This window comes from Cygnus olor, chromosome 3, assembly GCF_009769625.2.
Source record: "Cygnus olor isolate bCygOlo1 chromosome 3, bCygOlo1.pri.v2, whole genome shotgun sequence".
Taxonomy (NCBI): Eukaryota; Metazoa; Chordata; class Aves; order Anseriformes; family Anatidae; genus Cygnus; species Cygnus olor.
Genome location: NC_049171.1, coordinates 38,424,877 through 38,447,626, shown reverse-complemented (window position 1 = coordinate 38,447,626; position 22,750 = coordinate 38,424,877). Strand labels below are relative to the sequence as shown.

Here is a 22,750-nt window from a genome sequence, read left to right as displayed (position 1 = left end):
AGTAAGTAGAAGAAAGAACAATATAAACAGTGGTTTGCAGCCTTGACCCTATGGTGTTTCCTGCCACAATGAAAGTAAAAACACATGTTCTCTGACAACCATCAAACACTTTGTCACTGCTGTTGGACATTTTGCTGCCTTAGGGCTTGTCTACATGCAAAGCTACATTGGTTTAGCTGGGTTTAATTTGCTGCAAAGGGACGTGTGAATTCTTATTTTGACTTAAATCAGAATTATTTCAGTTTAGCTCAACAAATTAGAGGTCAGATAAAGCCCGAGCAGCTCTGTTGATTAGGACAATCATGGTTCTAATCAATTGCTTACAATTACAGTGCTGCCTGTGCTGGCAAAAGCTTGCTTTCTAGTAGCTTATCTTGATGAAGTTTTGCCCGATTTCTCAGACTCTTAATTGACTTAAATTGCGGCTGAATGGTCCTTAGGATCTGGTGTCACATGAGTTAGCGTAAACCAATCTTTTCTACCGGGGAAGGCAGAATATCTATACAGATATCTATACAGAGATAAAACAGCACCAATACTAAGTGGGAAAGTGGTGGTTATTCTAAAATTGAGGTCAACTTTTTCAATATTGCACCCAAACGCAGGCACTTCTCAGCAAACAGATGATGGCAGAAGTTGCTGTGTCAGCCCTGTGTGGGCTCAATGTGCTCTTGGCCTGAGCAAGTGCCTCATACACATGCTGGGAGACATGCAAGGTTTGCTTAATTCAAAGTTTGTAAGAACAGCTTTGCCTCAGCCTTCCTGGGAGAAACACTTTGGTAAGAATACTTAAGACTATTGCATGACCATAGGGAAACTTATCTGCTAAGGGAAATGCAATGGAAATTAAGAATTAAATGAATGGAAAAACAGCCATCATTATTCCTAAGAAGAGCATCCACAGAAGGAGTTATACCGGTATAGTAATAGGAGGACAATTACAACACTAACAACATCAGCGCGTTTCCTCAGCCTTGCTATGGAGAACCAGGACTTGTCTTTGCTTTAGAAAAGCTCGTCAGCATCCTCCTTCCTAAGGAAGCATTCCAAGTATTCCCTCCACAGGGGCAAAGATAACAGCTAGATAGATTTTGCTATTTTCCGTAACTGGTTTTAGGCCAAGGCAAGCCAGGTAAACCTGAGGAGACCGTCTTCTAATTGTCCCAACGTTGTCGTGAACTTCTCCGTCCCGGAGAACGCAAGTTATTAATCACTATTTCTATTTTTGTTGCAGAAAGGCTCTGCCAGGTCACCCCAGCGCTTAACGCCTCAGTTACACTAGAATTCTAGAATTGCACACATCACCACGCGGCCACGGTGCCACCACAGACACAGGGCTGCGTTTAAGCCATTATTAGGGACTAATTAAGCCCTTCCTCAGCTCGGGACTGACTGCTCTATGCTCCTGGGGGCTGCTGCCCGCACCCTGCCCTTATTTCGGGGCACACAAGCGCTGTAAGCGGAATAAAGGCGGAGAGCGGGCGGCCCGGCCCTTCTGAGGGCTCCCCCCGGGCAGCGCTGCTCCCCCGGGGGCGCCGCCATCTCGAGGCCGGCACCGCCATCCCCGCCGAAGGGGGATTTAAACCGGCACCCCGGAAGCCCGACGCGGGGTACGCCGGGATTTGTAGTCTCTGTAGTCCGCCTCCGCTATTGTGCGGAGCGGCGGGGAGGGCGGGCACGGACTAGACCTCCCATGACCCTCCTCCTCTGGCCCCCAGCGGCGGGGAGCGCAGGCGCGGTGCGGCGGGCTGCTTTTTGAATCCGCGGCGTTGTTATTGACGCCATCTTGCTGGTGCGGGAGGCACGGAGGGGAGCGCCGCCGCCGCCGCCGCCCGGGCCCCGCCGCCATCGCTCGTCATCGGCGGCCGAGGGCCGGCTGAGCGGGCCCGGCCCCGCACCCCGACACCCGTCCGGCCCCCCGCCGCCTTTCGCGGCCGGTATCGGGCGCCGCCGGGGCAGGGCGGCCGCAGAGAGAGCGAGGGGAGGGCGCCCGGCCGAGCCCGAGCCCGAGCCGCGGGGGGGCCCGGGGAGAGGCCGAGAGGGAGGCGGCGGAGGGCCCTGACGCGGCCGCCCCCCCTTGTCCCTGCGTCCCGCCCGCCGCGCAGCGCGGGGAAGGCGCCTCAGGGCAGGGCCGGCCGCCTCCGCGCCCCCTGCCCGTCGCTGCGAGCCCCCTCGGCGGCCGCCCGGCGCCATGGCTTGCGGCGCCACGTTGAAAAGGACTCTGGATTTCGACCCGCTGCTCAGCCCGGCGTCGCCGAAGCGGAGGCGATGTGCGCCATTGTCAGCGCCGGCCTCGGCCGCCGCCTCCTCCTCCTCCTCCTCGTCCTTCGCCGCCGCCTCCCCGCAGAAATACCTGCGCATGGAGCCCTCGCCCTTCGGAGAGGTGTCGTCCCGGCTCACCACAGGTGAGGGGCTCGCCGTGCTCGGGAGACACCCCCCCCCCCCCCCCCCCGCGGGGTTTGGGGTTGGTTTTATTTTTTGGGGGGGGGAAGGGGAGGCTGGGGTGGGCGCGGCGCCCCCCCTCCGGCCATTTTGTGTCGCAGCCGGGGGTTGGGTTGGGTTGGGTTGGGTTGGGCTGGCGGGGGGGCGATCCCTGCTCGGCTTGGCACGGCGGCGGCGGGGGAGAGACACAATAGAAATGGCCGTTTGCAGCAGCAGAGGGGGAGGAGGGACGGCGAGGAAGGAGGGGGGCGGCGCGGGCGGCTGGGGAAAGGGGTCGGGGGGGGGGGCGTTTTGGGGTGGGGGGGGGCTGGGGAAAGGGAGCCGAAAAGGGGGGGGGGGGGGGGGGGGGTGGGGGGCGGGGTGGGGTTGGGGGGAGGCTTGAGCCGGTGCCGAGGCTGGGGGGGGCTCGGCAGGGAGGGTTGTGTTTTATTTATTTATTTATTTTTGGTAATTACGGCTCTTTTTTTTTTTTTTTTTTTTTTTTTTTTCCTCCTCTTCCACGGGTGCCTGGCTGTGGCCGGGAGAGCCGCAGGGGCGAGGACTGCGGAAATGCCGGGGGGGCGGCGGGGGCCGCGGCTGCCGGCGGGGCGGGTTGGGGGGGGGGGGCGTGCCCGTTCCTTGGGGGATTCCGCTGGGTTTGGGACCCCTCCCCCGTGTCCCCCCCCCCCGGGAGCGTTGTGGCTGTTCCCGGGGGCCCGAGGCGAGGCGCGGCACCTTCTCGCCGTGCCCAGACGGCGGGGGGGTGGGAGGGAGGGAGCGAAGGAGGGAGGGAGGGAGGGCGGCCTGTCATCAATCACCCGCAAAACGCCAGTGGGAAAAGGCAAAAGCAGATAAAACAAAGGGGGGATTCCGCTTCCAGCCCCATAAGGCGCGTTGCCGTCCCGGATGACCCATCCTGCGGCATCCTTCGAGTTTCCTACGAAAAGGGAGTGATGGGAGCGATTGTGTGCTGGTGTGAGAGTTGCCTTTAGGGCAGATAAAATGGGATCAAGCAGTCTCCTCGTCTCTCGGAGACGCTGGGCGAGAACGAAACCCTTCCCCGTGCTTAACGTGCGAGGGATGATTCAACTGGTGGCCTTGAAAGCTTCAGGTCGGCTTGTGTAATTGTGTCAATTAAAAATCAACCGAGTTTGTTTTACCAATGAGTACGAAGAGAAGAAAGGAATGAATCTTGGCTGGGCACGCAGGACTGATTGGCCCTTCCTATGGTTAGTCTAGTGGGTGGCTTCCAGTAATGCACTTAAGAACGTTTATGCTTGCAGCCATGAGTGGTTGCAGTGATGAGGTGTAGGTCTGTGTCCTTTGTGTGCAGGAAAAAGCCCTCTGTAATTGTTACAATAGAATTCCTTCTGCTGTTGCATTCATTACGCCCTTCTGTACAGAAGTTTGCCCCGGATAACTGCCAGTGTTGACCAGGCAGTAAGTTTGAATGTGTTTTCAGATTGTCATCTCCTCCATGTCCCTCGTTTCTGTATTCTTAGTTCTGAAAGCTGTACAGTAGAACACTTCTTTTCCTTTATGGCTTTACAAAAAAAAATTTGCTCGGAGGGAAGTGTATAGAGGGCATACAAAGTACTTACACTTGGCATCAGCGCGTTGATATTTTTTGAACCTCTAGGAAAAGATCTTGAATGAGTCAGCGGTCTGGGATGAGAGCTGTGATGGATTGCACTCCCCGGTACAGTGAGGCATTATACATGCTTTGAGATAGATCTTTCACATCAGAAATCGTTTGATTCTTTCTAGAAGATAAGCGTTGCTTCATAGCGATGATTTATTTTGGCTTGTTTCTTTGGGATTTGGAAACCTTAGGTTATGAATATTTAATATAAATATTGTCTGGCCAGTACATGTGTATTGCTGAAAGGAGACAAATCAATACAATTTTCAGCAGAGATTATAGTAGATTAGATTTCAGCAGTATTTGAGGTAATGCCTCCATTCCTATCTTAATGATTGAAGCCCTTAAAAACTAAATTGCTACTGAACTTGAGCAGATACAGGCCTCTCTTGAAAAAATTAGAGATGGAGGTTGTAATCCATGCGAAAAGGTGGTTCTGCACTGACGAGGATGTTTTATAGAAGGCATCATATAAAGTAGTGAAAAGTGGAGGGCACTGAATCAAAATGCCTCTTTCAGCACCAAATGATCCTGAGCAAAGCTGGATGTGTTTGCAAGTTGGGCGCATTTACATGGCTTTTGTGTAAAAGCTCCCTCTGGTTTCTGTTACAAGGAAAAAAAAAAAAAAAAAACCCTTTATGCAGTGCTAGTGCAAATGTCACCGTAAAGGAGCTTGCTTGCTTTTTCCTTTTGGTTGAATTTAGGAGTATAATGACGTTGGGTGTATTTTATTTCAGCCATCAGCGGACAAAATAGAGCTTATCATTTTAAAGGGGCCACAGAGATTTTGCGGGATTCATCCAATCTAATTTTGTAAATGTACATCTGACCTAATAATTTGTGGTATTCTTGATAGTCAGTTGGAAGAAATAGATGGTTTGTTCTAGAGCTCTGCCTGGGGTTGAGGCAAAGCCTACTTTAGAAATATGTATTGCTTCCCGTTGACTGTAAAATGAATTTATGTGACCATTTCTGATGCAAATGTCTCCATTTGGGTCAGATAAATCTTGCCCTCTGTCTGAAAAGAATTCCAGTCTGATTTTCAAAGTGTTCCCAACTGAGTCACTGTTTTGTTCGGTTTTATATTGAGAAATTCAGTAACAATAGTCAGAATTCAGTTGACTTCACTTATGGTTTTCTCAGGGTGTAGCTGTAATACTAAGATTACCGACACTTAAAAGGTATCTGTCTGAATTTTATTTAAGGAAAATTATGTTGGTATGAAACCAGAGGTGTGGATATAAAGCCAGATGCCAGTACTTCATTTTAACTTCATGTTAAAGTGTTTTTTTCAACCTAATACCGTGTCATGGTACTGTTTAACTTATCAGCACCAGAACTGCTTAGCACATGGTTAATCATTTCAGGAACGAATTATCTGGAAGCAGAATACGAATTGATTGGGGGGGGGGCTGAGAACCACGAACACAGTGTGGGCAGTCAGATGAGAAAACAGCTGTCTTTGTGGAGTGCTCGCAGACAAATAAACGATAAGTCTGCTCGAGACAGGGAAGGCTTATTCATGATGAAATTTATCTCTCACAAGAGTACTTTAATATTTTGTGGTTATTTGAACAGCTGTTAGGTCACTTCCAGTTTCTCAATGAATTTGGCAGCCAAGCTGTAATTGTGGCTTCACCATCTATGTTTTCTGTGGAATTGACCTTATGCTTACTTAAGCATACTCTGTGAGTGCGTTTGGTAATTTTTGGATAGCATTGTTTGCATCTAGAATTACCTTCTGAAAAGTAAGCTTGTTGTGAGCAGCACCCATCTGTAGTTGCCTGACGTGAGGAGGCCCTGATCCTGCAGCAGTGTCTCTTCTGAGGAGTTTTCTCCTGGTCGGATCCTACGGATGAGTTTTACTTCGGTGCAAATTCTGGCTATAGGTGAGACTCTGGTGACACGCTGGGCGAGACAGGAAGGCAGCTCCTGATGTTACTGAGGGCGTTGAAGATCTTCCTCGGCAGGTCTCTTGGGTGTGCGCTGCGGTATCACAGGAGTACGGCCGAGTGGGCGGACTTGGTAAGGAGGGGACTGGGTCGGGACGTCTGGGTGATGCACTGTATGTGTTCTGTTCCTGGGGAAGTCCTGAGGGAGTACACAGTCTTGGTTTCAAGCTGTTAAATTTCAGCAGCTGAAGGGCAGAAGTGGTGGTATTTTTTGTATTCTCTGACGGAGGATCTGGTTTAGAACTGCTATTTGCAGTTTTACCACGAAGAAAGATTGCGTTCTGGGCAAGAAAATTTTATAAACATGTGAATAAAATATTTACTATAAAATATAGTTCATATAAATATATGAATAAATGACATTCAAGTCCTTTCTTGAATTAAAAAGCACAGGTTGGTTTTAGGAAGCCTGCCTGTCTGGGTATTTCTGAGACAGAAGCTGCAGTGGGAAATGCAGTCCAAATAAAACCATCCGGCCCGAGGGTGAGAGGGGATAATGCTGGCAGGAGTTGAAATCTCGTGCGTGATACACAGTAGCTAAGAAGACAAACCCATCCCAGCAGCTTTCTTGCCTACTACTATTTCAAAATCAGAGGTTAAGTTGCAGCCAGAACCTTGTAGAATCCAGAAGAATGTATTTAAAAACAGTTTGTGAAATCTCTTAAAAATCCCCAAGCAAGCTCTTGCATCTGTGTGCGCAACGCTTCTCTCCATCTGAAACGTTCATCTGCTTGAACGTTTCCCCAGTAACTCACTGGTGTTGCAAACCAAAAAACTGTATGGGTGGGGTTATTGAGAATAGTCTTCACCTCGGGTCACTGGCCGAAAGCCAAGCGGAGATAATGTCAAAAATCTGAGAGTGTATGGAAACTCCCGAAGTTATGCGCCGCTTAGGAATGGGCGGGCGTAATTGGTGTTTGCTGCTTTAATGGCAGCCTCTTAGCAAACGTCTCTGGTTGGAGATGGCAAAGAGAGGGGTTTGGAAGAGCCTGCCTTCTGGGAGATGACCAAATATTTACAAACAGAAAATAGTTAAACGTCTTAAATACAAGGCCTTTGTCTTTCACAGAATAATCTGAAAAAGTGGACTAATTAGCACTAATTTTCAAAGTTAGGCAAGAAAATGACTTTGAACTCTTTGAGTAGGAAGAGCAGTTGGCCTGCCCCATAGTGTCCTCCCATGACCTTTCGGTCGTCCTCTTGAGCAAACTTAGAGGGACTTCTCTCTGAAACTTTTGGTCGGGCAGTGGCCACGTCCAGGTTTGCATTTTAGATGAACAAATGTAGCAGCTTCACAATGAGGAGTGTAGGTCCTGCGGCATCTCTTTCTGCCTAATTTCTGTTTTGTTAAGATTTATCGGCATGTGTATTTATTGCTAAATTACTGTGGAAAGATGCCAGGCTTCTCATTGTGCTCTAGTTTTGCAGAAACCATCAGGATTTGAAAAACAAAACATTCCCATCCCCTAAAAAAAAATGGGGGGGGCAGGGGGAAGGATCATAACAGCTGCATCTGGTCTTGATCATTTAATTTATTTGAGAAATTTCTGTATAGATGCCTGTGGTGTCTATAAATGTTAAGTACCCTTGGACTTAGATGTCGTAAAATGTAGGAGCAGTTTTTTCATTTCAGTGGCAAGTCTGATAAATGCAACGTGACATTTTTTTGTGTGCGAAGAGAAAGATCTAATTGCTGTATCTAATATATTTTGCATTGCTTGATTTATTTTTCATTGCTCAACCTCTTGATCAGGAGAGCTGGGATTTCCTGAAATAGCACGTTGGCGGGATGAGCTAACGGCTGCGTGAGCAGCCAGCTCGCTGTGGCAGAACCAGAACCTTCATCAGGCTGAGCAGCCGAGTAATTGGATCTCGCGAGGCAGCCGGTCATGTGCCGCAGGACCCGCCACGAGCTGCTTCTGGAGCTGGAGACGCTGGCTGTGAACTGTCAGCACGTACCCGTTACAGGGTTTTCTGTCTTGGAGTGTGCTTCTCTGAGATGAACGTGATTTCCAAAAGTATACATTTGATTACTGAAGCCTAACACACCATGCCTAACTAAGAAACGCAGCCGGAGTGATGGATGTCTGTGACCAAAGCGGGAAGAGGAGTATCTGGACCGTTCTAATTTCTGTGCTGTGTCTGTGGACGCTCTGTATGAGGAGATAAAAAAGTGAGGAATGCTGTTAACCCACTGCTCTGCAGCAGGGCTGTCCTTAGGGGCGGGCAACAAGCCGCTTCAAATCGATTTTGTGTGTCAGTAATGTGGTGGGGAGATCAAAATTAGGAATGTGGTAGCAGCAACTAAATGCTGAGTAAGGGAGATGGATCTGAAGTAGGACAGTGGTTTTGCTTCAGAGGGAGCCGAACGCCCTTAAGATGTGAGCTGCTGACGTGGGGATAGCGCTCGACAGATTCGCTTAGAAGAAATCTCAGGCACGGTTCAGGTCCGAATGCACACGTTGAACGGTGACACTGCAAACTGAAACCTGAGCTTCAGGTTCCATTTCAGGGCAGGAAAACTGCTGCTCTGATTTCAGCCTATTGAGTCACCTACCTCCTTGCTCTGCCAACATTTCCTTCAGCTAAACGAGAGAAGCTGGGAACTGAGATGCGAGACTGCCGGTTTGAAAATCAAGCCAAAAAAGAAAAATCCTTCAGGGGAAACAATCAGCACTTTTGTAGTTGATAAGAGGTTATTAAAATGGAGAAAATAATTGTTTGCCTTATTACCTTTTCAAATTGAACTGCTGCTTCCCTTGTACATAATTTCTGGGTAATTACAGGTCAGGATGAAGTAATTAGATGACAACTTTGGAAAAAAATAATTTCTCGTCTTTTTGTCATGAATTAAAGGAAGTGAGAAGTAGACATCACTCCCAGGAAGTAAATATTTGGCTTGGTAATGCATCAGTGTGACAGATCGTATTTCAGTTGTCAAATGTGAATTCTGAATTGCCCCTTCAGGTTTTCACCTCTCTTCGTTGCGTGCGAAAGCAACATAAATGTGTAATTCTGTTTCCCTGAATCATAGCTCAGATTTGGAAAGAAGGCTTGGGTGAGTGCCATCCGTCACCCGAATGCAAGATTTCACAAACAAAGATAGTTCACATGATGATCCTAGCAGACAGCACTCCAGATGAGAAAGAGTATCTGTGCATTTCATTAAGTTCAGGTGTATGTAGCCAAATCCCCTGTGCCTTGCGCAGTCATGGCGACCACAGCAGTCTTACCCTTCTTTGTCCTGGCATTGAACCTGGCCTTCTAAATGAGGGTTAGAAGAAGGGGACGCACGGTTCGGTCTTGAGTAACCGCTGGCATCCACAGTCATCTCGAATTGGGAACGTCACTTAGGAGTGCCGCTTCATTTCAGTGTGTTAGAAGCTTGGCTTTCTGCTGCCCTACATTCAGCAGGCCTGGTTTTCACTTTCAGCCCCTCTGCCCGGGGTTTCCTGTAGCTGTCTTTGCGCTTTCAGAGCTACTCCTAGTCTGTAGGAAACACTGAGCACGGGGGATATGATGAAGTTAAAATGAAACCAAAGGTAGGCCACCGTGATGTAGGTCTGATTGTATTAAATATGTGCCTTCTATCGTCTCATGCATAACATTGCTGCATGAAACACAATACCTGGCTTGAACTTCACCACCAATAAGATGGATGCAAGTGTTATTTAGAATACCTAATGAATTCCAGTACATATGATTCAAGTTCTCACTTCAGTTTTACAGTCTTAGAGAAGCTTGCTTAAATTTAGGTTTTCTCTAATTAGTACACTTTCAGATTCTAGATTTCTACGTATAAAGAAATTTGTTAATTGAAATGCATGTCATTGTTGAAAAAGACAGTTTGGGCCTTCATACTTAAGGAGCAAACCTGTCCTGTCTTTGACACCAGTTAAATGAATGCTTTAATTTAGTTGTCAGTGCAGAGAGAGTAGGTACAACTGGAAGTGAAGGAAGTGAAGAAACTGAATGTGAAAAGGCTGGAAGGTTTTCTGGAATCCAAAGTAGGTTGGAGAATGAGATCTGCTAATTTTTAAACTTCGTTTAACTAGGCCAGAGTTTTAAAGGGCTTGACACTTCGACGTCTGCTTTGTAGATACTGTTCAGAAGTTGCTTGGTTCTCACTGCCTTAGGATTTCATGGCTGCTTTCATGTACTGATGCACTATAAAAACTCTTTTAAAGAAAATGTTTATTCATTGGACATAATTTGACTGGATTTTTTTAAGCAAAACGGTAAATGCTGAAAGTGGCTTGATGCATTCCACAACTACTCTTACCCTGCTAGGTTCAGTTAAATAAATTTTAAGGTCATAATCATGGTTTACACTTACTTTAGGTAGTGCTTGTGTAAATGCACTCTGGCAAATCCAGAATGTTTCGTTCACTTCTATAAACATAAACGCAAATTAAGAATGTGAATAAATGTGTGTTGTCTTTGTTACCTCTGTGAATTTGGACATACTCTAGCTCTTTTACGCTTTTCTAAAAATAATGTATTAACAGTTGCATCCTTTAATAGTTACTTGAAATGTTTTTACAAACAAGTGTAATACAGATCAAATCTAGGCCAGTTTTAATCCAGTGTTTTAGTGACTTGGATTTGTTGTTTAATTTTCATTTGAAATTGGCTGTAAATGTTTGCAAATTTACACTTTGCAGTGAAGTCATTTAGCTTGAAGTAATGGATTTTATGCCGCTGTATGTTAATAAAGAATATACAGATGTGGTCCTGGCTGCTGCAAAAATGTGCCTGCGTAATTTGAAGTATTACTAGTCCAGATTGAATGGCTTGATGGTGAGTTAAAGGAGCGCTTTTTGCATCTTGGTCTCCATGTCACAAATGGGGAAGCCTGAGTCATTCTCAGTCGCTTGCCTGTGCTCGCAGCGCTCTGTAGTCCTGCTCTACATGCTGACCAGCAGGACTTTAAATCCCCCCGTTAGACCAAATATAGGAGTGCTGGTAACCCAAAGAGCTTAACGGCATGCTCACGTGTGCGGCCAGGACTTCAACTTCCAGCCTTTTTCTCCTGGTGGCTGTTTGCAGTGCAGGCAGTGCATTGTCATTTCTACATAGTTCCCTGCTCCCTCCCATATTTGTTTAGTTTTAGCCCTTTCCCTGAAGTTACAGCTGTGCAAGCCATCAAAGCAGCTTTTTATTAAAGGGGGGAGGGCTGTCCCAGTGTGCCTGTCAGAAGCTTTTCTTAAGGCTTTTGATTGTCAGTGCAAGATTAGAAGAAAGCGAGTTTTTTTAAAAAAAAAAAAAAAAAAAAGTATTGCCAAATTAGAAGTAGGTGAAATTAGTCTAATACCATTGAGATTTCTGTGCCTGCAATTCAATATAATTTTGAATAGAATTGTGTATCCTTGGTGCACAGCCCTTCATTTCCTGTCCCAGTTGAAACTGTTTTCCTAAAGTCAGTACATGATTTTTTTTTTTTTCCCTGCTTGTATATCTTGCTTTTGGTCCTTCTTTTCTGCCTGTCATTTTTACGTTTTCTCTGAATTGTTTTCTGTTTGATTTGCAGAGGTTGTTAGGGCTGGAAGGAACCTAGCAGATGATTGTTGCTTTACCTCCTGTGGTTTTATCCAATGACCAGAGTCCATTCAGCTTTTTTTTTTTTCTTAACAAATTTGGAGGTTAATCTGGTTCGAAAATATTTCTGCATAACTATAATATTAAGAAGAGTTAGAAGATTTCTATCTAAGTTGTTACACCCCAAATTTGGCTTACATACAGAATTTGGAAAGCCTGCCCGAGACCACGTAGTCATAGTGAAGGCTGCACGTGGCGTGTTGCGTTTGTCTGTTGATGTAAATACAGCGTGTGTCCTTGTAGTGTGGACATGCTTTAGGACAGATGTTATCTTAGGAGCTGACTCGCTTCTTGCTCACAATTAAGCACTATCTCTTTAGCTGGAGCAGCACAGGATTATGAGGAAAAGTACTGCTTTGTGGCCATCACGCTGCTGAGTAAAACATTGCAGCGCCGCCTCCGAATGTCTGATGCAGTGTGTATGCATAAGACAAATCCTGCATGGGATTCTGCTTCGTTTTGGAAGCCTACCTTTGTCTTGGTTTAACCTGATTTATGTATTTCTGTGCCACAGTGGAGGTGTATATATAAATATGTCCTGCAAGAAGTATAAATTCTCCAGCCAGCCTTGAGTGCATTTCTTCCCCCACTTCCTCACTTTCCTTCATTTCCTGATTGTATTTCTTTACTATGTCTTCTGCGGCTGCTGTTTCTTTCAGCAAAGTTACTGTTCCCCTTGTAGGAGATTGAAAATTGTTCAAGCACTGTAGGCATGGGACTGACAAGGTAGAAATTGCAGGGCTTTTCACCAACGAACAAAATCCAAACAAGCTCCTTTGCTGAGAAGGCGTTGATATTTCTGTTGACTGGAGATGGTTTCCTCTCTAATAAACTGGAAGCTCCTGGATTGATTTATGGAATTGGAGACCCATCACAATCGTTCAACCTCTGAACTAGGAATTGGCAAATGTTTGTTTCTGCTTGCGCTAGCATAGGCTTCAGCCACCAACTGAAAAAGCTGTCTGCTGAAGTTAACCTGCTTCAGCTGGTGGCTTACTAGGAAATGTGCAAATATGGAACCTCAAGAACTTTCTGTTCTCAAACACTGAAATTTGGTAGAGAAATTTCAACAGTATTGGTAAAATGAACAGAAGCAGGAAGGAACTGAGTGGAGTCCTTTGTAACTCTGACACGACGATGCTGATTTGTGTGTATGTGAGCTTTGGAAAGCTGTCTGCCAGAAGCTTAGAAGCTCAGTCTCAATGGAAGCTGATTGCTTAGGGAAATGGTTTTTCAAAATGTATTTGAGTGTTCAAGAATTGTCATAAGGAAGAAGTCTTTGGAGGTCTCTTTCTGTGAAGGTCCCCTGGAAGATGAGGGAGAGGAATGCATTTTTTAAATATTTGACATAGCCAGGGGATATCCGTTCAGGGCACTGATGTTCCTGAGAGCTTTTTGTCACGTGGAATTTAAGAGAGAAAGCATACAGGCCTGATAGTTTTATTGCAAGGATTGTTTTTTCCTTGTCATTTCTCATCTCAATGGAAATGAGGTTATTGAAAGCACCTGCTGTATTTTTCACGGTGCGATCAAATGCTGACCTATAAATTGCCATACTTAATTTAAAATAGGCTATTGATCCATCCACAGGGTTTATTTGAAGAGATTTGGGGCTATGAAAAAATGTTGAGGAATACATTCGTATTTTGCCTGTCAGTTTCCAGTTCTTGGAGGTTTTAAGCTGTAGTTGTTTTAGAAATACTTTGTCTAAATTGTTTCCCTCTCTGCTTTGCTGCCTGTGTGCCAGTAACTGTACAGGGAGGAGTGGTATTTCTTGGAGATGTGTTATTCTGGAGTCTTCTGTTCCCCTTAGCTCTGTGAACGATAACCATGGTGTGTGGAGGAGAAAGGTGATTGCAGATGAAACGTTTGGAGGGAAGGTGATGAATGCCAGCGCAAGTTCTACAGCTTATTTTTTACCATGTGTGTCGTACAGTTGATGGTTCCTAAATTTTAAAGTTCTGCTCTTAATTTTTGTTAGCAGTACTCTGGCGCAGATGTTTGACCTTAACTAACAACATACTTCGCTAGTGTTTTCCTTGTGAAAACGGTCTGGAGTTACCTTCCTTTCGGTTAGGTTTCATTATTTGGCTTGCGTCTTAGGTAAAACGTTGTTTTTGCAGGACATGTTTTTAAGAGTCTAGCTCTTATCATCTGTTAGTCATCTACAGTATTTGGCGTTTGAGTGGAAATAAATTTAAGTGAAATTCTGAAGTGCAATTATTTTAGCCTTTTAATTCTTCTGTTGTTTTTCTTCTAGAACAAATTCTGTACAACATAAAACAGGAGTACAAACGCATGCAGAAGAGGAGACACTTAGAAAATAGCTTCCAGCAGACAGATCCTTGTTGTTCTACTGATGCACAGCCACATGCATTTCTCCTTACTGGACCAGCTTTGCCAGGTACCCAGAAAATTCTGTGTAATTTTCACTATGTTTTCGGATTCTGAGTCAATAATTTTCCCTAGTTGTCTTCTGTTTTATGGTACTTTCTCATCACTTATTCTTTTTTGGGCAATACTAGCATTGATCTGGAAGATTGTACCTTCTCATTTTAGCAGTCAGTGGGACGCAAAGCTTTTAAGGTTTTCAAGAGACCATCCTGCTTACCCTGCAGCTGATCTTATAATAGGCTTTAGTGGAGCAGCTGTCTTTGCAAAAATATGCTACAATTTTAATACTAAATGGAAGCTTGAATGTAAGTGGCAATGGCCATTTGTGTAACATTGTGGAACAACACTCCTGGTGTTTTGATACTGATGCGTATCATCAATCACAGATGTCTTCCTTTTGAGTGTTCAGTTAAATTTTACTTTAATTAGAAGTGTTCAAATGACACAAACTTTTCTCCAAATGTTTTGTAAAGTTTCTTTAACGTAAAAGATGTGAAGAAAACTGATTATGATACTGGTTCAGAACTACTCACAAGTGATAAACTGGTGCACCCAAATATTTTCTTAGGTACTTCATCTGCAGCATCATCACCATTGAAAAAAGAACAGCCTCTGTTTACTCTCAGACAAGTTGGAATGATCTGTGAACGTTTGCTGAAAGAGCGTGAAGAGAAAATCCGTGAAGAGTATGAAGAAATTTTGACCACAAAACTTGCAGGTATTTTATAGTTCAAAATAATGTGCTAGGATGAGTTCAGAATTGTAATTCTTTTCTCATTTTTGTGATATGCTGTGTTTTTTTCTGACCTAATCTGATTAAGGAATGAGATTGTATATGGGACAGAAAAAAATATGCGTAGTCTCTTTGATAGGATTTTCTCTTTTGTGCTGCCTTGGATAGAAACTGTGACTCCTGGGTATTACCAATCAATGGAAACAGAGGTTTTATTTCAGATAGAATTTTCTCTTGCTATCGTGTTTGAATTGATCATTTCCTCTTCATGTTTTTTTGCCAGAAAGACGTTCTATTTTACTGGCTTAAGAGCTCTTTGTGAAGGACTTTTTTTTTCCTGCTTGGGAACTGACTTCCTTTTTCTGGAATTTGGCAAGAAGACAGTACCTAAGATTTCCCTTTCTCTTCCCAGTTACTTACATTACGCTGCTGCCAGTGGAGTAGTTTGGTTGCTGCTTGAGCATCAGTAGTTGAGATGCATTTCTGATCCTGTGTGTTGAATTCTTTTATTTCCTACCACTCAACTGATATTTTTGGTGCCTGATGCCAACTTACATTTTGTTAAGGATCATGTTAATGTCAGCACTGAAAAAAGGACCTTTCTTTAGTTGTCGTTGTCCTCTACTTCTAAGCATTTTGGTAATGTCTGAGCACCTAAATTCTGGTGCGTTCAGAGGTAGGTGCCTTCACAATGTGATTTGGTGTCTAATTTAATACTTAGTGGTTAGTGAATACCTTCTGAGTGCACTCTTTGGCAGCAAACCTGCTTTTAAATACCCACCCGCCACTGTTCTGCATCCCACCTGAACACACATCAGGATTAAAGTTTGTAAGTCTATCCAGGTATGGGAGTAAAACCTTCTGTGGGTATGCCCACACCACAGGAGGTCACCAGGCTTGTGTCAGGGTTGTGGGTTGCCCATGACAGTATTGTCTCTGCACCTGTTCATGTTCTGTGCTTGCTGGTCCGCCACTGCTCTATAAAAACTGGCATAGTTCTAAGTCCCTCTTAAATCTTCATTTCTTTAATACACGATTAGCCTTAAATACTTAATTTTATTTGGGCCTAATGTTCCATTTCTACAGTTTTCTTTTTAACCTGCTTCAGACTGATGAACTAGGATTCTGTAGAGTTTTCTTCTTCTAATTTATGTGTTAGGAATTGGGTCACTTCTTGTGTTCTCTTAAAGCATATTTCGGTTAACAGTGATCATCGTAACCAGTTGAAGAGCAGATATGTTTGTAGATTTGCCCCAGATGTTTTCTGACATTTTCTGTAGTTCTTTACAGCAGGAACCCTTCTGGCAAGTTCTTGCATGTGCTCTTTGTGTCAGTCTGAAAGTCATTTAGGAAGGAGGGGTGGCTTCTGCTGGGGGCATGGGGCAGTTTACAGTGAGATGAGATGAGGTGTATTTGTTCTTAGGGTCATTGCTGAAAGAGGTCAAGTTACTGCATCCCATATATCAAGCTGTTAGTAAATTTTCGGTTTTATATAGGAATTTAGAAAGAGAGACTGCCAAAAGAATTTAGACTAATTCCTTCCTTAGGCGTCCAGTAACATTTTTCTGCTGACAGTGACTATATGCTTTTCTAAACTTTGTGCAGTAAGGTGATACTCCTTCTTACAGACTAGTGAAATCAGTGGAAATGTAACTGGAAATTCTGTAACAGATCTTAATTGAATAGCTTCTTTCAAGTGACTTAACTGAATGCTTGGATCTCAGGTATTTTCCTTGTTTCCTGTCTGAATCACAGTTTTCTTGTAAGTAGTTAGCCAGATACTGCCTTTTTTCCCTCTCTGCCGTGTTCTTTGTGAGCAGAGTTGCCTTTCATACAGAGTTAGCGTTTGATGAATGGAAAACTCAGATCACTGTAATGCCCTGATGTCCCTTTCTGTCTGTTACTCAAAACCTCTGTGTTAGCATAAAGTTGGGATTGCAAAATCCTTTGCAGATTGGAAAACCAGAGGAGGGAGTGCAAGGGGCTCCGTGAAACCTTAGCTTGAAAGCTGTTCTAGAATCTGCGTGTGAAAAAGAGCTCTTTATTACTGTGGTTCAAGTTATAGAGTAGTTAGAGTATAGCAATAACATTTGTATGTAGGGTATATGGCCATCTTTTGACTTAAATTGTTAGAATGTATGGTGCGGGATTCCAGCTGGGCAAGTATCTTTACAGTTGTTCACTTCAGTTTTCAAACAGTTCAGTTTAGATCACTCTTGCCTTTGGATTGCTTAACTTCCTCAAGCTGAGTGCCACAAGAAAGGGGATTTTTAGTAACCGTGGATTCTTTAAATTGCCAAAGCCGTACTGTTAACAAAGATGACACTACAAAAGTGGCTGTCTATGTTGACTTAAACCATTAAGGAAGAAAGGTTGCAGGATGGTTCTGGCCTTTAATACATAACTTCTAGGAAAAGTTCTGGTTGCTGTTGTTTTTGGAAATGGTTTCTGGGCAACAAATCCTTCAGTCTGCTCTTTGTGTTATTTTGTTGTTTGGCTAAGATCCTCACATGGCTGCTGCAAAGCCATCAATCACAACTGCACTGAAACAGAGGTTCTGCTTGTGGGCAGAGGGGAACTGGCTGCCATGACACTGGGCCCGTTCAGGCGAGGATGAATGTCCTTAGATCACTGAGTCAGGTCCGTACTTGGGGCTGCTGCGGCTGCTGCACTACTTGCTGATTACTGATACGCTGTTTACTTCAAAGGTGAAGCTCATCCCTGCAAGAGGATGGGGACTTTAATGGGGCAAACCTGTGGGACTAGGAACCACTACCAATGTAACTGCATTTTTGGTTGAAGATTGCCTTCTTTGACCTTGCCCTTTTCTCAGAACACCCCACATTGCTGCACATGTATTTTTCCACAAGGGAGGAAGGGGAATGGAGAGGAGCGGCATCTGGTAGATATTACTCTCCTTGTTCAATTTCCTAATTCTGAAAGGTGATATCCTGCTGATGAGTGCAGTATTAAAGCTGAATAAAATATTGTGAGTGTATGTATGCGTGTATAGAAATAATCTGTCTAGGAAACAACAGTGTTTAGTCCAAAGCTAAACGAATGTTTGATACCTAAATTTCATTTCAGATCACGCAGTGGCTGTTTTCATGCAGTCCACAGTCAGCTATGTGTCTCCTAGTGTGGCTACTTCTGTGGCTGGGATTAGTGAAGTGCTAGTCACTTAGCATCTCATCTTTTTAGTTTGCCTTTTGCTTTTCATGTTCGGCTAGTCACCAAAAAGAGTTTCTAACTTTGTAGCAAGTCCCTTTCCTGTACTACTTTGTTTCCATACCATTAAACTAATTTGGTTCTACATCTGGTAGTGGCAAGAGCAGAGAGAAGTTACATTTCTAGCCCTAGCACTGACCATAATGCTGTGTTTGCTGAACTGCTCTGCCCTTCTTAGCATCTGTGAAATGAGCATCCTCAGTTACTTCAAAATAACAGATTCTGACACTTAGCATGTACTGGGTGTATCAAGGTCTTTGTGTATGTGCAATATAGTTATCTTTGATAATATTACTGTTTTTCTAAGGGAAATTCTTTAATTAAGGGGACATGCTGCATCGTTCATAGGGGATGGAAAAGAAATGGTAGCTATGAACTGTGCAGAGTCACTTAAAACTGCTGTTAGTGGATGTGTGTTTAATTGATATGATTTATATGGTATAAAAAGTAGCCTTGAATATTTTTCAGCCTGAGTTAAACTTAATAGACTCACACTTCTAATGCTTCATGCTTGCAGAACAATACGACGCATTTGTGAAGTTCACGCATGATCAAATCATGCGACGATATGGAGAACAGCCTGCCAGTTGTGAGTATCTATTTCTTCCAGTTCCTGTAGCAGCATTGGATTACCAAATGTTCAATAGTTTAAATGGCCTTTGTTCATTGTTAAGCTTCGACTAGGACCCAAGGCAAAAATTCTTCATGTTGGTAGTATGGAGAGCCGAGGTTGAAAGGAAGATGTGCGGTAAAATGCAGCTTTGGTTTTAAAACATGCAGAGCTGTCACCCATTACGTGCTGGTTTTTGATTCTCAAAAAGGTTTTGATATTGCTATACCAGGTTTGTGATAGCCCTGCCTTTTGTTACCTTCATCATTAACTCTTGTTTTTTTTTCTTTTTTTTCAGATGTTTCATGAATCATATTTTCTGCATATGTGGGCTGCCCTATACACCCCGTTTTATTGTTGCAAGCTGTCCCAGTAATGACTTGCAGCAATGCCATATTTTTTCCCCCTGTGAACACAGGTTATTTCAAGCTTTTGTCAGTGGCAACCACTCTTATGCAGCAACTGGTTTTGGAGTGCTCCCTGATGTCCGTACCACCTGGATGTGGACCTTTGCTACCTGTAATAATACCAGTGGCCTCATTTGCTGTATCATTACAATTTGGCTTCTTATGTTAATAAGTTTGAAAAAGTAAAGGATTAAAGCTGGTGTTCTAGAAGTTGCCCTTCACTGGTTGTGTAAATAAAAATGTAGAATGACACTTCTGACTGAAGTTAGTGTGGTTTTCATAACTGTGCACTACAACAGAGCTGTAATCACAGTTAAATTAGAATGTAATCCCAGGACAATTTTAAGCAAATAGCCCACAGTACTGCCTGTGAAATAGTGAAGGAGGGCATTTCTGTATTCCATGACTTTTTTGGGGGTTAAGAATGGGTTTATATGATTTCTCATTTTTGTAGTTTTTATTTATTCTATCAGTCTTTAACAAATGTTTATTGCTGCAATTTTTCAGTGTATCATTGTTTTACTGCCCTTGTAGTACTGGAATTTAGTTGGAAGAATAAAACATTTACTTCTAATCTGTTTGTTTTTAATATGCAGGTGGAACTTTTGCTGTGTATGAATAAACTTAAATCTGAGTGTTTAAATGAAAAATGTATTTACTAGCAGTAGTGGGTGGGTCAGAATTTTAGGAAAGGAAGTGGATGGAAACCTCACATAATTCTTCAGAGGCTAAGAAATGCTTCTTAGATTGGATGTATTGTTTCAGTTAGGGAAGCATGTTTGCGACACTGACAAAATACTGATTTAACTTGCTGCAGCTGACTGGAAACAGCTGTGCGTGTCTTCCTTCAGATTTAAGTGACACATCAAAGGAAGTCTGTTCCTAAGCTAGAGCAGGTGCTTGCACCACAAGCTGCAGCTACCTAGGTGTTGGAAGAGCTGAAGGCGTGCAACCTCTGCGTTCTGGGCCTAGGAGTTTGTTGTTAGATACGCTCAGCTGTTTCCAAACTGCTGTGTAAGTGGTGGCTGCTGTTGTCTGTGTAATTCTGAGTCACAGCACGAATGACTGAAACGTTACTACATGGTAATTCCAGAGCTGTGTGCCACGGGTAGGAGTATTGCTCATCACATGACTCGGATTATCTGCTTTGGGGACTTAAAGGCAGTTTTAAACTAATCCTTCGATTAAACTGTTCTCTAAATTAACTTACCTAATGTCAACTTCTGCTTAAGTGGACGTCTGTGTGCAGTGGATCTTTGTACCACTTCAAATTAGTGGGGAAGTTCCAGTTGAAATGTAATGGAGCCTGGTAGATCTGTGCATTAACTTGCTCGTGCTGTTGGTTATGATTTCAGAGGAGCCATGCGAGTTCTAGCTCTTAGTGAACTTCCATTCCCTCGGTAGTGGTGCGAGTCCAGAATTACGCACGTAGCCACGCTCTCTGAGGATTTTCTGCATGCTTTCCTGAAGCCTGCCTGACCTTAATATTTGGATTCTTCTTAACCGTATTTCAGAATGTCAGAGCTCTCTGCCAGACTGCTCTTGTGGGTCTTCCAGTCCTGCAGACAAAACTATCGAGGTTCTACTAACTTCTGTCTGCCTCGGGGTTCTCAGCCCCGCTCCTTCTTGGTTGTTTTAGGGCCTTCTCCTGGTGTTAACTTGTTGAGGACAGGAAAACCCTTGCTTCTGGGTGGACCACTACCCAGATTCCAGCCTCCTGATGCATCTCCCGTATCTCCCATGTTCCAGGAGATCTTTGTTCTGGCTTGATAGGAAAGAGTATGTGCCTAACTGATAATTGGAGGTAGGAGTAGAATTAAAATACCAGCCATTGTGATTGCCTCTCTGTCTCAGCTTATCTTATCCTTCAGGATATTAAGAGTTATTATAAATAAGAAGTGATGTCATGTTAGCACCCAGTCATTCCTGTGCTGCTCCAAATTAATGCATAGTAAACAGTCCTCTGGCTGATTAATGCCACCATGGGTGCTTATGCCTCACAGCTGTGGTATGCCTAATTTGTGCCTGTTTTGAAAATGAGGTTGCATTCTTTGAAAAATTTTTTTTTTTTTTTTTACCTGCTGCTTGTTGTTTGACTTCAGACTGGCTCTTTCTCTAATCTCAGTGATTAATATCTGATGCGATGGCTGTCACATGAAAGGCTTGTTTTAGCAGGTAGCTTACTCTTCAGTGGGAAAATGGTTGGTTGCTTGATTACTGTTGGGGAAAAAAAAAAAAACAAAGGAAATCTTGGGTTCTGTGAGGAAGTAGGCTGGTGCTTAAAAAAAACACAACACCTGCTTCAGAGAATCTTTTCAGAGGTGTTTTGGAGGGCTTAGGGTAAAGCAGAAATGGGGTAAGACTCAACAATTAGTGTATTCTTGGCACTGCATTTTGTGGTTTCCAGAGCTTTTGTTGATGATTTTGCAATTTGTGTATAACTGCAGTCCAAAAGCAAAGCAAACTGAGGACAATTGACTGCAACTTTACAGACTGAAACCAAAGATCTTGGTTAACCTGTTTTTAAGATAGTGACGCTTAAATTCTTTTCAAGCAGATGATGGTTACTGTAAACTGAAAAAGCAGCACGTACTTTCTGTGTTGATTTTCGTCTAGATAGGAAAGCATACAACCATGAGGTTCTTCAGCATTTTTCAAGATTGAAAAGGAAGGAGATTCAAGCAACCTTGTGTGCTGATGCTTGAGATCTGCTCAAGCATTCTTGCACAGCAAGACCATTACCAGATTCTGTTTGTTAGAGGCTGTGTTTTGTGAAGGATTCTCTCCAGTCCTCAGTTGGGAATTGGGAAGGATTTATCTGTGTGATTCTGCAGCGGGGAAGAAAAACATTTAAGCTGGAAAAATATTAAGAGTTCATGCTCTTGTTGTGAACCAGTGCTTGTGACCTTTGCATGGAAGTAATGAGATGAAACGTGAAGATGAATGTTTGCCTTTAACACCAGATTATATTTGCTGTTGTAGTCGGCTCCATGGATCTCTTAGTTTCTCTTAAAAACTCTCAAGTTCTTGTTGTTGAAAACCAGTAAAGGTATCAAGAACAAAATACTTCATATAGAATAACAGAGAAAAACACTAAATTCTTCGAACTGACTTTCAGGTTTAACTTTGGGCCATGGTTTTGTTGACAGATGAGGGTGTCGAAGAACACAGTACGGTCACTGGTTCAGAGGTGACCGTGGCTTTGCGCTGTTAGTTTCAGATCTGGTATCGCAGTGCTATCTTTGGCCTTGCTTTTCACAAACACTGCACACAGGGAAGGTTTCCTGGAGTGTCTGCAGAACGTGCTACTACTCTGCAGACAACTGTAGAAACTAAATTTTTAAACTTCATATATACGATCAATTCCACTCTTCCTGTATGCATTTCAGCTAGGATATACGAGGGTGAATATGGAATATTTACAGCGAACAATAGTAAAATAAATTGAGAGAAGCCCTAGACCCCAAGCAGCAGGATTTTCTTCAAGGTGACAGTTCCACAGCTGTAGCATCTCTGCTCTTCCTGATGTTGGTGCAAAATTTAGCAGTTAAATTCTCTGTAGGCAGCTGAGATGCAGACTATGAAACCAGCCTCTGCACAAACTGGATACGACTTGCAAATTTTGTGCAGTTTTTTTTAAATGTCCAACCCTCCTTGCAGAAGGAAATGAAATTACGTATTACTCCTTACATAATTTTAGCCATCTTTTTCCCTTTTATGCATCTTTCAGTTTTATGAAGTGCCAAGTACTGAAGGATTTGATCC

General features: G+C 43.6%; 1 protein-coding gene across 1 annotated transcript; it reads left to right on the top strand.

The window, feature by feature from the left end:
* The first annotated feature begins 1,787 nt into the window (after nt 1-1,787).
* On the top strand, nt 1,788-19,559 carry AKIRIN2 (akirin 2). The gene is made up of 5 exons (XM_040553812.1): nt 1,788-2,405; nt 13,874-14,017; nt 14,576-14,725; nt 18,486-18,557; nt 18,877-19,559. Exons 1-5 carry the CDS (start codon nt 2,192-2,194, stop codon nt 18,885-18,887), a joined length of 591 nt encoding a protein of 196 aa, XP_040409746.1. The 5' UTR covers nt 1,788-2,191; the 3' UTR covers nt 18,888-19,559.
* Nucleotides 19,560-22,750: the final 3,191 nt, after the last annotated feature.

Coding starts and splice junctions, on each gene's coding strand:
- AKIRIN2 (XM_040553812.1), top strand. CDS start 2,192: ATGGCTTGCGGCGCCACGTTGAAAAGGACTCTGGATTTCGACCCGCTG. Junction 2,406..13,873: donor GTCGTCCCGGCTCACCACAG/GTGAGGGGCTCG, acceptor TTTTTCTTCTAG/AACAAATTCTGTACAACATA. Junction 14,018..14,575: donor TACTGGACCAGCTTTGCCAG/GTACCCAGAAAA, acceptor ATATTTTCTTAG/GTACTTCATCTGCAGCATCA.